This window comes from Cajanus cajan, chromosome 9 (genome assembly GCF_000230855.2).
Source record: "Cajanus cajan strain Asha chromosome 9, NIPB_CcT2T_4, whole genome shotgun sequence".
NCBI lineage: Eukaryota > Viridiplantae > Streptophyta > Magnoliopsida > Fabales > Fabaceae > Cajanus > Cajanus cajan.
In genome coordinates this window covers 5897238-5915050 of record NC_138525.1, presented here as the reverse complement: position 1 = coordinate 5915050, position 17813 = coordinate 5897238, and the positions used below count along the sequence as shown (strand labels likewise).

The following is a 17813-nucleotide window of genomic DNA, read 5'->3' as shown; positions in this document are numbered from 1 at the left end:
AAATTGACCAATATTTTTCACTTTTAATTTGAGTAGTGGTTGGACACAAGAAAAACTCATTTATTCAATTACAAAAAAATAGGATTATTTATTCTTTTTTGTGAGCACAGCAAAGGTTCTTAGGTCTATGGTTTTTTGGATTTCTTGTGAGATTGACTCCCTATAATCTTAGTATTTAGTGAGTAGGTAAGTGGATGGTCCTTTTCATGAATTTTGGGATATGCTGATTGATATTCATGCTTTGCTTATACATCTCTCATAAATTAATCATACCCATTAAGCTCTTGAAAACAGACCCGAAAAGCTTTTTAAGAGAGTCGTTCATTGTTTAAGTTGGAGTTCAATCCATGAGATTTCTTTAATGTTACTTTTGTGCAACTTGCCTTACCTTAACCTAAAGCGAGCACCAGGAAAAGTTAGCCATCAAATAAAGTGTACCAAACGTCTACAAGCCTATCACAACTTTTTTATTACATCATTCATTTATAGCTTTTTTTTTTTCTTTTATTCTTTTCTGCTTTTATATAAAATATTGCTTAATTTATTTTTGTAATTTTTATTTTTTTTAATTTATTATGGTGGATCAGCCCGTGAATGCATCCTGGATTTTCTAAAGATAGCATCACGTTAGTTTTGAAACGCCGTCAATGTCCCAAGCCAACCCAGAATTTGTTAACTTAACGTCCAAAAGGGTTACCCACATTTCACGTTAAACCGTTGACGAAACAATTCGCAAAAACCAAGAATTCAACCCAACACCCAATCACAGATCGAAACGTGTCATATTCTTTTTTTGGTACCTTTCCCTCTGTGCTCGATCCCAATACAATACCAGATTCTTTGCCACTCCTAGATTTTCTCCCTCTTCTTCTCTTCCATTCTCTCCCAAAGTTTCAACCTTTGATAAAATTGAATCATGGGAAACGCCCTCAGATTCCTCTACAGCCATTGCTGCAAACCCACAACAGCCGGTGATGAGTCACTTGGACCTCACGGTGTGTCCTCAGCCACCGTTGGTGTTTCAGCACTTGCACATGATCTCTTTCACTTTGACATCACCTCCCAGGTACACACACATGTCTTGTTTCTTTCCTTAACCCTCCATTTAGGAACCAACTCTTTGTGTAATTCTGTTTTTCACTTAATTTCGTTCATTCATTTTGTGTGGTCTTTATGTTTTTCACCTAATTTTGCATAGTGATTTTCTGAGGTCTTAATTTTATGCTATCCCTTTTAAATTCTTTTTAGGTCCCGGAAGGACTCAGCAAGCATGTTGTGTCTTCTAAGAAGGCTCAGGCTAATTGGTACACTCACTACATTCTTCTTACTAGGACCTAAGTGCTTAGTAAGCACTTACAAGAAAAGAAGAAAAAAAAAAAAAGCTGATAAAATGAATTACATTTCTCTTGTTCTTCTTGTATGAGTGCTTATTTAGACCAAACCACCTGTAATGAATATTATAAAACGTTCATAAACCTTTACCTTTGAACTATGTGTACCCTTTCTGTTCCTTACAATGTTTTTGAAGGTATAGAAAGTTGGTTGATGCTTGGAAAGAGACAAAGCCCCCTCCTAAGACACCTGAAGAAGCGGCTAGACTTGTCATTCAGACCTTGAAACGACATCAGAAAGCAGATGTTGAGGTTTGCATGTACTTCCAAACTTTGAATTCAAGTATGGCTGTACTAGTATGTCACCTAGCAAAAACAAAGCTCATTGGGGATGAAATTTATGTTGTTTGATATATAGGGATTGTTGGCTTTCTATGGTCTTCCTCTACCACACACCCTCGTTCAAGGAACTGCTCAACCCCCTTCATCTTTGCCTAATGGAGTGCAATTTGAAATGCACACCTTGCCTGTGAGGATATAACATTTCTGTTCAATCCATAAAACAAAATCACATGTATACTAGTGCTGAAAATTTGGTAGTTGATAAAATGACATGATTCATCATTATTCTCAATGGGACTAGGTTGATGCAAAAGCAGTAGCAGATGGTGATACTATAACAGTGTATGTTAGCACAGCAGACTCCAGAGAATCAGCATTTGTCCCTGGCAACGTGCATACAGCAGCTGTGCGAAGATCAGAAGCGCGTGCACGAAGGAACTTCGCAGAAGCAGATGCATTTCACAAACAGATCATTGATTCCGGATATCGGTTGGTTTGTAGTTTCCCAATTCCTTATGTCAATGCTTCCAACACTTCATATTTTTCTTCTATCTGTTTGCTTATTTAGGGTGATTCCTGTTGAAAACGAGGAAATCCTAGCTAAGAAGTATAGGATTCGACTAAGGTAATGATCAAACAAGCACTAGTGTTAGAATGTTCAAGTTGTTGTGCAAACCACTAATGGACTCTAGAAATGGAACAGGGGAATTGATGCACCAGAAAGTGCAATGCCATATGGAAAGGAAGCTAAAGCTGAACTGACCAAGATTGTTCAAGGCAAGTCTTTGAGGATCCTTGTTTATGGAGATGATCGCTATGGTCGTTCTGTAGGTGATATATATTGTAATGGCATTTTTGTACAGGTATTCATTCATTTTATGTGTACAATTCATCATTTTGCTCTTAATCTATACTTGCTATTACTATCTAAGTTTCTTATTTTGCTTTCTTTTGTGACAAGGAAATGATGTTAAAGAAGGGTTTAGCATGGCACTACACAGCCTATGACAAACGACAGGAATTGGAAACAGTAAGTACTAACCCATGTTTTGGTTCTTTATTTATTTTTAAAAGCTATATCCTAACTTTCTTAAGTTGTTATGTTAGTGGGAAAAACAAGCCAGAGCAAAGCGTGTTGGATTGTGGGCTTCAAAAAATCCTGAGATGCCATGGGAGTGGAGAAAGGACAGACGAGAAGCTGCATGACAGCACTTGAAATCACACTAGTGAGTGCCAAAAGAAATTGAGCTTATTAGCACATTCTAGGGAAAAACTCGAACAAAAGGTCCTTCATTCAATGTTAATGTATCATTTTTTGAACAAATTGTATGTATATAAAACTGCTGTCAACCGACTAGATCTATTTTCCAATGGAATGCTTGGATCATTAAGTTAACAAATCTAATTTTGGACATTCTAAACAATTTCTTTTACCAATACGCTTGCGTTTTCTTTTTTTATTCTCTCAACACTCTAACCCTTATAATGTTTTAAGTTTTTACGCGAAAAGGTTGAAATAATATGATGCTACTATCTTTCATTTAAATTAAATTCTATTTATTTTGTTCTCTAATAAATCCTATTACTTTGTGTAAAGTCTTATTATCTTTAAAATATTATTATAATTATACTATTATGCTCTAATTTGATTTATATAATTAAATGATTCTATATATAAAAAAAAGTATTTATTTCATACATTTGTAGGGTTAAAAAGATAATTAAACAAGATTCAAAAATAAATCTATTCACACTGTTTTAAATTGGATTAGATCGTTGCCTTAATTGCATAATACACATTGCCCGTGGTAATTACGGCCTCATGTACGGTCATTGGGAAAAGCGTGAGGGGTGAATCTAATCTCGCATCCACTCAAAGATATGACTTAAATAAATTTTATAAAGCTTGGCTATTCTTCGAATTAACCGAATTTTGGCGAGTAAAATTGGATCTAGCCTAAATTTAATACAAATCATGTTTAAATTTAAAACAAACCAATTTAATGATAAAAACAGATAACTATGTCTCCTGAAATCCTTATCCCTAATCTAATACATGATGGGATTGATAATATCACAGCAATGCGTTCATGCATAAAAATCATTATTGAAGAATATAAACGGTGCGCCTTGTATCTTCGATTGAACAGGAAACCTGTACAAACATTTCACCAAGATCTCTCTGCCAATACCTTGAGATCATTAGGGAAACTCCACAGTTGGAAAACCGAACCTGGTTGTGTACAATGCCCAAAACATTCATTTATTTTACTCTCACAAGAAGGAATACAAGTTAAGAATGTACAATGCGCTCTACAACCATTTTCTCTGTCATTTAAATCATCTCAAATTGGGATAAAATTGTAAAGAAAACCTAGAAAAAGAAACAAAGGGCCTTGGTTCACACGGATGTCTATCCAATTAATTACACAATGTGACTGACAATCAACATCTAAAATCTACTTCCTAAAATGAAATCATGGTTGATATACATGAGTATGAGAGCTGAAAGTATAAATCCATGACTTAGGATACACACTGAGCACAAAATTTAATGGACCATCCCATACAATGTCATGTTCATTAGGAAGCAGAAAACATCCCTGGCTTTTACCTTCATGGACTAAGGAGATTCTCTATGTATTGATAGAGGACTTGGTGGGTTCATTGTTGCATCTTTACCTCTTTCAGGAAACTCTTCTTGTACAGTAGGTAGTGGCCTCTCTGGACTATAATATCCCTTAACGAAACTGCTTGAACTTAGAGGACTAGATGGCTTCATCATAGAAGGGGAAGAGTTGTTACCCAAAGGAGAACTTGTGCCAGATTTTGCTGATGCTACATCTTCACGAGGTAAAGGTGATATTGGCTGTTGATCACTATTATAAACATCTTTCCTGTATAACTTATCTTCTACAATGACATAGCTATTCCCTGTTCTCACTTCTTGAGCAAGAGAGCACCAGCTACAGCAGAGCCAAAGTGTGCAATCAGAAGCTGAAGGCTTGCCAAAACAGAAGTTATAAGAAGGCAAATTGAATCTTTTTCTCATTTGGATCCTCCAGAAGCCACCATACAATAAACCAAAAAAACATAGAATGATCCCAGTAGCTACTAGAGCCTGCCTAACAGTGTCATCCTCAATATTAACAGCAGCCAAGATAAAAATCCAAAAGGGAGCCATACAGAAGAGCATAAAAGTAGCAATATGAACATACATGTTTCCAAAGCCAAGTCTCTCCATGTTCCAACCAAAGACACAAAAAGTGCAGAAAAGTGATAGATATGCTTGAGAAATATCATTCCAAATGTCAAGTATTCCTCCACTCCACTGTGGATTATTTTCAATAACCCTTCGTTGCTGTGTGGATGCAAATGAATATTTCTTCTCAAATGACTTCACTCTCAGCTGTTCTTGCTTCTGAGCAACAGAAGCTTGAACCTGTGCTTCTTCATCCATCTCAGAATCATAATCTTTACCTAGAGGGCTAAGAATGGTGTACAGACCAGAGATTGCGGGCGCACCTATTGCAAAAAATATGCATATTCCAACTCCTATGGCGGGGCGGTCGGATCTTTTATAGCCCCAGTTTAGACCACAAAGTGCATATTGAGCAAAACAGTTCACATTAAGGAGAATGACCACAACCATCATATGTGCCCACTCATGGGGCTTATAAGTCCCATTCTTGCAATAAACCTTTCTAAGCCTTGAGATATCTTGTGGACTCCACCTGCACAGAAGTACAAGATGGTAACACCTCTTTGGATGTTGATACAAACACATCAGTGTAAACAATGCATTGAGTATTTGATTGTTCACTTCAAACCATGCATTCCTCTGGGACTTCCTTGGCAGCACACCATTCAACATGCCAGTCATAACAAGGAACAGAATTGCACCTGAAACAGCGACACACAAGATCCACACAAAAAGGGCTATGTTCATTGGATCCCTAATCCATTCCACACACATCTTCTTCAGTGAACCCCAGTCTAGTTTCTTAGCAAACATGCCACTGAAGCGCTCCCTTAAGCGATTAGAACCTGGGGAAGGCACCGATTGTGAAATCTGGTCCTTCTCGGTAGCCAGCCTCTTGAATTTCGCAGATGCAGAACCAAATTTCAAGAATTTGATCCTATTGGGAATAGAACTCAAGGTGCCCTCAAACTTTCTTTGAGGATTTTCATTGCCGACCAATGTTCTTCGAGAAGATGAAATATCTACGGAGACAAACTCCTCTATTTTACTTCCATTAGATTCCTCAATTTCATCTTTACCATTATCAACCAAAACCATTCTGATTTGAAGCCTGTGCTTTCTAAACGAAAATAGTCAATATGGTAAGGGCACAGTTCACAGACCAAAACCTGCGAGGATAAGAACAGAACATTTGTGCTAAGCTTTCAAAAACCATATCAAATTTCATGTGAATCCATAATAACATATAAGTAATATATACTCTTTAATTAATTAAAATTCACAATTCATATAATAGGGGGAAAAAATCAACAGAAGCTCAAAAGTCAAAACCCAAAATCTAGTTCTAATAATAATACCAATAGATTCAATTCATCTGAAGAAAAAGAGGAGGGAAAAAGGAACAATAGCATCAAACTTTGAAGGCTTGCGGTGTCAAGTGCAAGTAGAAACGTACCTGTAAGCTGACAAAAAAAATGAAGAAAGCGTTGAATCCAAGGAATTTATATTCTCTGCAACACTCGCAATCAACTAACGGAATCTAAACTCTGGAAAGTGGAAACTGTACAACGTAAAACAAAACGGTTCATCAGCATTCAGCACATGGTCAAACAGATTGGCGAATGCCACTTCCCAGAGAAATAAAAGGGAAATGCAGATTGAAAATATTGAAAACTCATTTGGTGGGTGAAAATTGCAAAATATATTTATTTATTTCTTGTTCCTGCAGCAACCGTGACAACTGTTGTGGGAAAAGTGAGAAAACAATGAAAATTTAATTTATCTAGAAATTGAATCATCTTATTTTGTATGCAGAGACGGTCCCACCGGCCACTACCGTGTAAAATATGAAATATCATCTCTCTTTCTTTTCGTGTCACACATTTTTTTCAATCTTTTCTTATTCATAAAATTATACTTCTTGATTACATCATGTTACCTTTTCTCTTTCTTAGCTTATATGATTAATGATCTGTAAAAAAATATATTTTTTCATGGTATCAGTAGAAATATCCATCCTAAATACATTGACTAGTATAAACGTAGTGTATGTAACAATTGGTTAAGCTGTGTTTGCTTTATAGGGTCGATATCTTCTTTTATGTCGGCTGGAGCTTGCATGACTCGCCGGTTCTACACGGTTCACCAATTTAAAATTAAATACATATTGATTAAGATGACATCACTTTGAAGAGCTAAGCCATGTTCTTTAGTTTAGTGTCTATATCATATTACCTTACCTGCTTCACGATATCAATGAATCTTAAGTAATTATTGCTCTATTTTTAAAATATCTAGCAATAGTTTTAAGTATCACTATTGCATTTTGAGGAACTTAATTTTGATAAGAGAAGCCAACTTGATTATAAAAAAATTCGTACATAATGCCATCAGAATCACTGAAATTGAAATTATGTATATTACGCGAAATTGAAATAGTATATAAAAAATCTTAAGTTTAAATTTATTAAAAAGAAACGAAAGAAGTATATTGAATATCATTGATACTTATTGAATGCTTGTGACGATCGACTATATTTATGAAGGAGATGTGTACACGAGTTCTTTTGTATCGTAAAGATTGAATTAATACCAATAATACACGTATTAATTTTAAAAATAGACGACATTGTTGTTTGATGGCCAGCTATATTATTACTGTATTTATTTATTTATTTATTTTCAAATGAGGTGAATTAACTTAAACATCCACTTGGCATGTTTTCAATTATTTTGGTGATGAACGGATTCTTTATTATTTTGTTTGGTCCATCTTGGTAAGCGAATTCAAGCTAAGATTTATGTGAGTTTGACTTAAAATATGTGGATGGTAATTGGTAGATACCATTTGTTGTTACTTGTTACAATAAAATTAACAAAAGAGTTGAGTTTCTTTCATTATGCGCTGAGCTTTAGCTTTAGCCTTTAGGTTGGCCAAATGTTCCCTTCCCGTTGACAATCAAGGTGCTTCCGTTTAAATGAGCCAAAGTTTAGAGAGTAAGAAACATTAGAATCAAAATTACTCTTCCATCCCTACATATACTTTATTTTTACTTTATTGTTTGTCTCTTTTTACAATACTATTTTCGAATTGTCTTTTTGCATTAATTATTTTTTCTAAAATATTTTTTTATCAATTAACAATACTTTTAGATAACAAATAATAAATGTTGAGAATTAGTAAGATAGCTCTTTTTTCTCTTTTATTATGATTTGAAAAGACGAGTAGACACAATTTTCAAATATTAATTAATTAAATAAATAAAATAAGTAAGTGAAAAGAGATGATTAATTTAAAAAAGGCTAAAATAGTATTTTAGTCCCTTATAATAATTATTTGTCTCAATTTATTCCCACTTTTATTTTTGGTCTCAATTTGATCCCTAATAAATTAATTGGTTTCAATTTGGTCCCTAATAAATTAATTTGATTCAATTTCGGACTTCGTCCAAATTATTTAAACGGAGTTAATTATTGGCCACGTGGATGTCACGTCGATGCATAGGTGGATGTCACGTGGATGCCAATTTTTTGAAAACACCTGGAACCAGAACGTTCCGTTCTGAAACCAGAACGGGCCGTTCTTGGTGCACTCTTGGTGTGTAAATTTTGCATCTGGAACGACCCGTTCCAGGTGTAAAATTAACACACTAAATGTGCAACCAGAACGAGCCGTTTTGGTTTCAGAGTGGGTCGTTCTGGTTCCAGACTGCTAAACATAAACGATCAATGATTATAGTTCACGATTGTGAATCGTGGAAGGAAAAAGACCCAAGGTACAAAGCATTTCAAATACCGAATTTGGTAATATTGTCAATGGAAATTGATAACTTCAATTGCTAAACAGTTAGACTATACAGTGTATCATTAAGGACAATGCAGTATATCACTAAAGATAATGGTAGCAGATTTTATTTCATTTCAAACTGGAGTGAACCACTTACTACCAAATTGATACTATGCAGTAAAGGATGAAATGATATGATATTTTTCCTTGAAGTCATTAACGATGTACCCCAATAACAACAACCTGTTCTTGAAGAGGTAGAACCTGAAGTAAAGGAAGAGGATACACATGACTAACATTTCACCACATAACCATATGCAGGGACATATTTAAGTTAATCATAGTGGGGGCACTTGCCCCCACTAAAAAAATTTTCATTCTTTTTTTTATATATAAAATATTAATAATTTTATAAAATATATATTATTAATTATATTTTAATTATGTTGTTATATCTAATATAATAAATACTTTAATATTTTTTTATATTTTATTTTATTGTTTAATTGTTTTTTCTTTTGTGGTAAAATTATCTTCATTTTTAATGAAGAAAAAATTACTTACTTCAAGAGTAAGTCTTAATAGACTTATTCTATTTAATAGTTAATGTTCTATATCAAATTTTTAAAAATTTAATTGTTAAATTAAAAATCTTTTCATGTATAGATCAAATTTATAAAAAAATTTAAAAAATTAAAAATTATATGATACTTCGTTAAATTAATTCAAATTAACATATAAAATATTTTTGTTTTAAATGAATGTAAAAATTTAGAGGACACTAAAAGAAAATAAATTAATAATTTTATTATGTTTATCCTATTAATTTTTATCATTTTATTCCTTTAATTTTAAATAGGTTGCAAAAAATTATAAGGTGACACTTAAATATTTCTTCAGACAGAAAGAGAAAAAGGAAAAGTTATTACTCTATTTATAAGAATTGTATTTTATAAAAATAAGTAATTTTAAAATTTTTACCATAAAAAAATATTTTTTAAAATTATTATATTTTTTAATAAAATTAATAAAGAATATTTTTATTGTTTTCACTGAGTTCTGGAACGGGCCGTTCTGGATTTAAAACGGCCCGTTCTGGTTTCAAAACGGACCGTTCTGCTGTACTAGTGATGTGTTAATTTTGCATCTGTAACGGCTCGTTTCAGATACAAAATTAACACACCAAGAGTGCATCCAGAACAACCCGTTCTAGTTCAAGGTGTTTTAACGAAATTTGGCATCCACGGGCATCCACCTATGCATCTACGTGGCATCCACGTGGCCAACAGTTAACTCCGTTTAAATAATTTGGACGGAAGTTCCAAATTGAAACCAATTAACTTATTTGGGACCAAATTGAAACCAAAAATAAAAGTGGAACTAAATTGAAACAAACAATTATTATAAGGGACCAAAACAGGGTTTTAGCCTTTAAAAAATTAAGGATAAATTTAATGTCATTAACCAAATTTATTCAAAAGTTGTAAATTAGTAGAAAATAACTTATATATACTCCCACTAAATTTGCTTGAAGTTAAAAACTTGTTGAGTAACACACCCCCACTAAATTTGGGCAGAATCAGAATTCCCTAAGATGATAGAGCAACTATAGAGTTTGAAATTAAAATCTAAATGCCTAAAAAAATAATTAAGATTTATTTTGTTATTTAATGTATAAAAATTATTTTTGATGGATAAGATTTCATTCTGTCACTTTGGTGTCCGGAGAGTATCTGTGTCCGCATAATCGACGTATGATTCGGATTTTTATAGGATATTTTTGTCCAGTGAAATTTCATTTTATTTTTAAAAAAAGGGAGATATTAAATAATAATAATAATAAATGATCCTTAATTTTTTACAATTTTGTAATTGGATCCCTGAATTAGTTATAAAGTTAGTTTATAACGGCCAAAAACTTCAAAAAGAAGTTAGCTTTAAGCCACCATAAATTAAATTCAGAAATCTGATTACAAAAATTGTAGAAGACTAAAAACCAACTACACTTTTTTTGGTTTAAGAACTTAATTTTTTTTTTTTTTAAAGTTTGTGATGTATTATTAAAACTTTGTTTTACCAAGCAAATATATAGTGATTTTTGTTCCGAATTTTACATATCCAGTTTTTTCCTTACTCAGTATCGTTAATTTGTATTTTTTGTAAGAAAGACGGCAAATCTTAACTCGATTGCGCCCAGAAAACAAAACAAAATTATAATAAAAAATAAAAAAAATTATAGAAACTCTCTTGCTTCCATAATTCAGAAAGTTTCAAATGACATGGTTTAAATGAAATTAGTACTGCAAGACGTTCTAGAACAGTGGATACTAGAGATTTTTCATTCTTCCAAGTTACTATAATAACAATTCTTTATGATGACAACTCGCGGGCATATGCAGAACCAATAAAAGTGGATCTGATCTGATCAGACTATGGCTAACTCCACATATATTCATTTCAAGAATTCATGCAGACCACTTCAGTGGAAACCCAAAGCAAGTACACTTTATACTAGTAGATATGTGTAAGACGAACAACTGGACAAACAAGCTTAATACAAGACAAACATGAAATCCAACCGAAAGAATACTATATTGTGCAATTCAAGTAAGATCATCCTCCTCAAGTTCTTTGGCTTTCAGTTTTTCCTTCACCCTCAAAAGAAGTGTTGTCTTCCAAGAATCCTACACAACATTCACGCAAACATGCAATGTTGATAAAATACTGAGAGTAGATATTTTTATGGAATGCAAAAGAAAAATGGTCAGAACAAGGAGTTTAAAACAACAACAATTCATAAATCAGTTGAACATAGTCACAGACAAAAATATTCATAACTTCTTCTCCTCGGTGTTCTTCACATAAATAAAATGGTACAATTTGATGAAATTTCTAGCGTCTGCAACCTACTTTTAACTGAATGAATCAATATTTCTCGGGAACATTCAAGGCAGATGCAAATTAGCAAGAACATAATTATTAAATTGCTGAAAATTGGGGCAATTTAGTTATGATATGTTTATTCTGTAACAAGATGCATCTAAACTACAATGGAAAAATTGTCAGCTACCAACTAAATTGTTCAATTTTCCAAAAATATGGAGCTTACCAGAGGGGTCATGCTATCAAATTCCTTGACAACTTCAGTAAACTTTCCGATATCTTCTTCATCGATTGCAGCAGCAATATCCTGTCCATTTTATTTTATTTTATTATAAAAAAAACTTCAGTACCTCGTCAGGCATACATGTGTAATGAATCAGTCAATGCAACAATAAAATGTTATAATAAAACCAAACATTAAGAAGAAGATTATAACAGAGAAGGCAGTTATTGAAATGTCCACAACTAGTAACATACTGCTAGAAGTCTATATTCACGAGTTCCTGAAAATGTTGGATCCAAATCCTGCATAAACAAACACATATTCAAAGAATTTAGCAACCGGTGATGTTACCGATCTCAAGATGTAAATTGTTGAAAATATTGGACCTGATATCGCTCTAACGCATTGGTAATAGCAATGACATCGCCTTTACAGAGTTGGCAAATGCCAGCATTTAGAAGATGTCCTTTAACTCCATACTTCAGCAAATTATTGCTGAGAGACTGGCGAGCAATCTCTTCATAAATCTCAATTGACCTCTGATATCTGGAGAATTATCAAAAAATTTGAAACAGTTAATATTCAATTTTAACATAGAGAGAAGGCAATATAAAATTCCTTTCATTACCAAGTATTATTTTCCTTACATTATTGTACAGTTCCTTCTCAAATTAAAAACTGATGTACACATCAATATATGAATAAGACTAAGTGCAGAAATGGGCTGATATTTGTTAAAACCACGTATGCATAAACATCAATATATGATAAGACTAAATGCATCCCTGGGCTAATATTTGTTAAACTTGAGCAGATGTTAACCCTGGGGAGAAAGGGTGGGATGGGGGGGAGTATTAAACCATGAGAATGGGTGATGCAGAGGAACTAAACCAAAAAACAATAGTAAGCAACAAACATAGGGAAATAGAAGAAAACCATGTTCAAGCATTATTACGGAGCTCCTCACAGTTCACATCAACCAACAACTACACAAGATAAAAGGAGCAGAAAAATAGAAAATCTTACTGTTCAAGCTGGGCAGAGAATTGAGCAACTTTTTGTTTGCACTGGTTTGCAGAAGTGTTCACTTCTTCATTTTCATAAAAATCAGCTGATTTTTCATAGTAAACAACAGCCTGCTCAATATTCTGTTCAGACTCATACAACTCAGCAATTTCCTGTGCAAACAAAAGAAAAATCCAATCATGACAATTCCTTCAAGAATGCCTCAACAGTAAGCCAAATGGAAAGGGACACCATTCACAACCAAATAAACATTCCAATGTTAGAAATTAAATTTCAAAAGCCATACTAAAATAAAAAATAATAACTTATCTATATACCTTCAAATATCTAGCAGCCATAGATAGCCTCCCAATTTCACAGAAAATATTTACAGCATTGTCTAAGCAAGACACAGCCTCTGCAATAAAAATATAGAAAAAGAAGCTTAGCATCGTTGACATGCATTATATAATTTGATCATGTTCAAAAGCATATATAAGATTTGGAACACAAAGAAACATGTTGAATTGTACGTAAGCACTTGCATTGATGCATACCATTTATATTAGTTTTTTTATAGCAATGCGCGGCGTCAACATAAGCTTGGGCAGCTTCGTGCTTGCTTTCCAACTACAACAACACGATTCATCACAGCGCGTGGAGAGAATCAAATCAAAGAAGCCCAAAAACGAAACGGATTAGTTAGTTACCTTCAAATGGCAATTGGCCAATTTGATGTAGGTGGATCCTGCTTTGTCCCCTGAAAACATGCACAATGCATTCCGTTAATTAATTAATTAAATAAATAAATAATTAAGGAATTAAAAGAAGAAGAAGAAAAAAAAGGTTACATGATTTAGCGAGCTTGAAGGAATTGGCGGATTTGTCGAAGAGTTCAGAAGCGTCCTCGAATTTGGAGCCGAAGAGGCCCCAACCGCTGAGCTTCTTCTCTGCCTTGTTCTGGAAATCCTCTGCCCTGGCCAAATGATCTCCCATCTTTTCAACTTTCAACGATTAATTCCCTCTCTTTCATGCAATAATAATGTCTCTTAATCACAGATAGATATTAGATACTATTTCATCGCCAAACTGGAATCAAAATGAAAACAACGTGTCTCTTTCTCTTTCTCTTTCTCTTTGTTTCGCACGCAATTACCACAATCCTCACTTTCTCTTTCTTCCCCTTCCGAATATGCTTTCCCTTTCCCTGGGCTCCGCACTTCGCCCATTTCATTGGGCTAGGCCCATTACAAACCAACAAAATGCATCCATTTTCTTCTTCCCCTTTTTTCGTTTAAAGATATAATAAATCTAACTCAAAATGTACTTGGGCTACATCAACACCATACATTTTTTATTCAACAAAATAAAATTCATATTTTTTATTTGTAAAAGTGGAACACATTATTAAGGAGTTTACAACGCATTTTTAATTTTACATATGTATCCTTTTTTATAAGCAATTAAGAAGAAAAAGACACTTTGTTGTTTCTATATATTTATTTAAAAATTAAATAAAAAATTATAGTGATTTGTGAGGATACAATGATTCTAAAAATATAAAGACTGAAAATAAGTTATTAAAAATTAATATCTCTTTTTATATAATAGTATTACCTATATTTGAGACACTATCAAACATTAAACATGAATACTATTTTAAACAAAATTTAAACATTCATTTATAAGTTAATCACTTATACACTAACAACCAATCATATTTTTTAATAATTTTATGTCATTTGCTTATTTAATGAAATAAAAGAAATAAAATAATATTTTTATATTGATTAGTTGTCAATGTAAAAATGTAATTAACTCTTAATTTATTGCGTTAACTTTTTTCACTAAACTCAATCAACATTGATTATAAATAAATATCTAATATGTGTTTTACCTTACATTAGGCTGGATTAATAAAGCCAATGCAAGTACCTATTATAATTGACTCAGTCGAGTAGTACAATATCTTGTCCAAATATTTTATTTAAATTAACATTACGTTCAATTAAATTATCAATAAAATTAGAATTTAGAAGTTTCATATTCGATTTTTAAGTATGTAATTGTGTTAAATATTTTTAAAAAAAAATTATTGTTATATTAATTTTATTCAATTCAAATAAGATTATTTCTATTAAAAAAATACAGTCTACAAAAAAAATAAATATAATTAATTATATTAATCTATCTGCAATTTTAACATTTTTTAATATGTTTAGGTTTGTAATTGTATGATATAATAAATTAATCAAAACATCAAAACTAGAATTTAATTTTAATATACTCATAGTAAAAGGATTTTTCTTAACGTTATTTAATTGTAACTTATATGTATAATGTATTAAAAAATGATGTTTTACTTTTGTGATGATTATATTAAAATTAAAAAATATTTTAAATATTTAAAACTTTAAAATAATAAAATTAAAATATTTGATAAATATAAATAATTAAATGATTTAGACGATGATTTAGAAGTTTCATTTCAAAGGTGTAGTATTATTCAAAATAAAAATCTTATAATTAAAATTGTTAATAATTTGAAATTGTGACAGACACAGAAAACCTAACTGAGTGGATTAAGATATGAATGAGGAAGTGGATGTGGATCCCAAAATCCCAGAATACGGACAAGGCAAATCAAAGGCTCCAGAGGGAGAAGATCACAATTACACGTCATTCTTCTTCCAGAAGAGGAGCCAGTCTCAAGTGGAAAACTAAGTAATCATTTTTAAATATTTTTACATGCAGATACATTCAAAATTATTCTCTAACCACATATATGAAAAATAAAATTATTTATCCAGTATCTATCATTTTGTTAATATGCATATCCAATTACTGATTACAAATATTTTTTTTAAAAAAATATCTGCATGGTATGGACAGTTTAAAGAATGAACAAAAATATTTTCCGTAAAGGTCACAAGCAATTAGAATAAAAAATTAATCGAATCATAGATAATTTTTGATATCATATATTAAAAAGTTATGGAGTAAATTACATTACTCGTTACTTTTTCTTTAAGATAGCAGTAACATTACGTCATTTTTCTTTCTTATGATAAAATATAGATAATGTTATTCAACGAAATACTAGAGTCAATTTACTCATAAAAATTAAAATAATATGTGCATATTCAAAATTCAAATTTGATATCCTCATTATAATTATAATAGATAAAAAAATTATATACCACTTTTCTTTCAAAATATATAAATATAAATTATTTTTCTTTTCACTAATAAAAAAACATTATCTTTCTCCTTTATGTTGAAAAATACATTTCCTCCCTTGCATGTTAAAATATGTATTTTTTCATTTTTTTATTTCATATATAGAATTAAATATGTTTTTATGTTATTTTTTTTGATAAGCCAAATAATTGAAATTAAAGAGAGTACAAGGAGTACTTCAACTCATTACAAAAATATCACATGTGATATGTGTATTATGCACCACTAAAAATACTATTCCAAATTATGTACTTGAGCTAGTCCATCAAGGAAACTACTATGTATGAAATATAGAACAATTATAAATCATTAAATTACCCTTTCAGTAAACTATTCTATATTTGTCTAATCTAAGACTTTAAAGTATAATGATGTGATTGTCAAGTCTTTTCGATTGGATAAAAGAAAGTAAAAAACTTAAATTGGAACAACAACAACACCAAAACCAAAATATAAACATAAATAAGAGCAACCAGAAGTTTGAACCAAAAACAATATTATCCTTCTGATCCGTAATTTAACAAGGGAAGCAGCAACACTAAAACCCAAAATATAGTATAAATACATCCAATCCACAAATATAGTATAAATACATCCAATCCACAACTTTAAAATAGAAATTGCAAAATCAAATTTCTTCAATAGCCTCATTTATATTAAATATATTTAAATATATAGACTCAAACTTGTTTTTAATTTGTGTAAAACGGTTGAGATTTTATTTTAGTCTTAATTTTTTTTTATTTATATTTTTTCTTATAAAAATTTATAAACATTATATTTAATCTTTGTAAAATATTTTTTAGTCTTTATAAAATAAGTAAATTTTGATTTTAATCTTAATAAAATATAAGTTTATTAATTGTTATCTCTCTAAAATAATTATTTTTAGTTCATAACAATAATTTATAAGTAGATAAATAGTACTTATTTTAAAGATTTATAAATTTTTTTTTAGAAATGTCACATATCTAATACTACATAATTAACAATTATAGATAATATTAAGATAATTATTTAATATTTTAATAAATAAATATGTAGTTAAAAAAGACCACATGATAATAAAAAATTAAAAATAACACTTTAAAATTTCGAGAGATGAAAAATTAAAAAAAAATTATAAGTATTAAAATCAAAACTCATCATCTTAGAGACTAAAATTATATTTAAATAAAAAATTTATTATCAAAATATCTTATACACCAATACTCTCAGATATAAAAGTATTATACTGTCATTTTTCCTTATATTAAAATATACTTTTTTTCTCTTAATAAATATTAATACTTTACATGTAAATAATTTATATCTTAATGTATATATTTAATTATTATTTAATAAAATTATTATTATTATTTTATTAAATTTAACTGTATATTTTAAAATATATTCCATTTTAATTATGATTTTGCAAAAAATATTTTAAATATTTTAATTGACTAGTACTTTTTTCATAAGATTAATTATTATATTTATTAAATATAATATATATATATATATATATATTTAAATTGACCAGAAATTATTTTATTTATTAAATGTAATGTATTAAATATAAAGATCATATTTAATTGATGTTCTTAATATAGTATTTTTATAAATATTTAAAGAGGGGTTAGTGTTTTTGTTAGATAATATTGATTATTAAATTTATTTTATAAGTATTAAGATGGTATTCAATTGATGAATACATTATTTTTTATGAATACTTAAATAAATAATAATAATTATATTTGTTAAATATAATATATTTATGAAATTTAATCTACATTATTGATATTGATAGGGATGATATGT

General features: G+C 30.5%; 3 protein-coding genes across 3 annotated transcripts; 1 reads left to right on the top strand and 2 right to left on the bottom strand.

The window, feature by feature from the left end:
• The first annotated feature begins 780 nt into the window (after positions 1–780).
• Positions 781–3073, top strand: LOC109814134 (staphylococcal-like nuclease CAN2). The gene is made up of 9 exons (XM_020378487.2): positions 781–1066; positions 1249–1304; positions 1529–1643; positions 1750–1860; positions 1975–2162; positions 2242–2298; positions 2377–2536; positions 2635–2703; positions 2781–3073. Exons 1-9 carry the CDS (start codon positions 917–919, stop codon positions 2877–2879), a joined length of 1005 nt encoding a protein of 334 aa, XP_020234076.1. The 5' UTR covers positions 781–916; the 3' UTR covers positions 2880–3073.
• An 837-nt stretch (positions 3074–3910) lies between these two features.
• Positions 3911–6654, bottom strand: LOC109795294 (uncharacterized). The gene is made up of 2 exons (XM_020354749.3): positions 6332–6654; positions 3911–6044 (listed from the first exon to the last, which is right to left on the bottom strand). The coding sequence occupies exon 2, from the start codon at positions 5971–5973 to the stop codon at positions 4297–4299; it is 1677 nt and encodes a 558-aa protein (XP_020210338.1). The 5' UTR covers positions 5974–6044; positions 6332–6654; the 3' UTR covers positions 3911–4296.
• A 4430-nt stretch (positions 6655–11084) lies between these two features.
• On the bottom strand, positions 11085–13955 carry LOC109816906 (alpha-soluble NSF attachment protein 2). The gene is made up of 9 exons (XM_020382062.2): positions 13625–13955; positions 13484–13533; positions 13331–13403; positions 13112–13191; positions 12795–12946; positions 12155–12314; positions 12023–12070; positions 11772–11852; positions 11085–11346 (listed from the first exon to the last, which is right to left on the bottom strand). Exons 1-9 carry the CDS (start codon positions 13767–13769, stop codon positions 11266–11268), a joined length of 870 nt encoding a protein of 289 aa, XP_020237651.1. The 5' UTR covers positions 13770–13955; the 3' UTR covers positions 11085–11265.
• Positions 13956–17813: the final 3858 nt, after the last annotated feature.

Excerpts from the sequence above, each read along its gene's own strand:
- LOC109814134 (XM_020378487.2), top strand. The coding sequence starts at position 917 with ATGGGAAACGCCCTCAGATTCCTCTACAGCCATTGCTGCAAACCCACA. Across the intron at positions 1,067-1,248 it reads ACTTTGACATCACCTCCCAG|GTCCCGGAAGGACTCAGCAA; the intron begins GTACACACACAT and ends AATTCTTTTTAG. Across the intron at positions 2,163-2,241 it reads ATCATTGATTCCGGATATCG|GGTGATTCCTGTTGAAAACG; the intron begins GTTGGTTTGTAG and ends TTGCTTATTTAG.
- LOC109795294 (XM_020354749.3), bottom strand. The coding sequence starts at position 5,973 with ATGGTTTTGGTTGATAATGGTAAAGATGAAATTGAGGAATCTAATGGA.
- LOC109816906 (XM_020382062.2), bottom strand. The coding sequence starts at position 13,769 with ATGGGAGATCATTTGGCCAGGGCAGAGGATTTCCAGAACAAGGCAGAG. Across the intron at positions 12,947-13,111 it reads TGGCTGCTAGATATTTGAAG|GAAATTGCTGAGTTGTATGA; the intron begins GTATATAGATAA and ends TTGTTTGCACAG. Across the intron at positions 11,347-11,771 it reads TTGATAGCATGACCCCTCTG|GATTCTTGGAAGACAACACT; the intron begins GTAAGCTCCATA and ends AATGTTGTGTAG.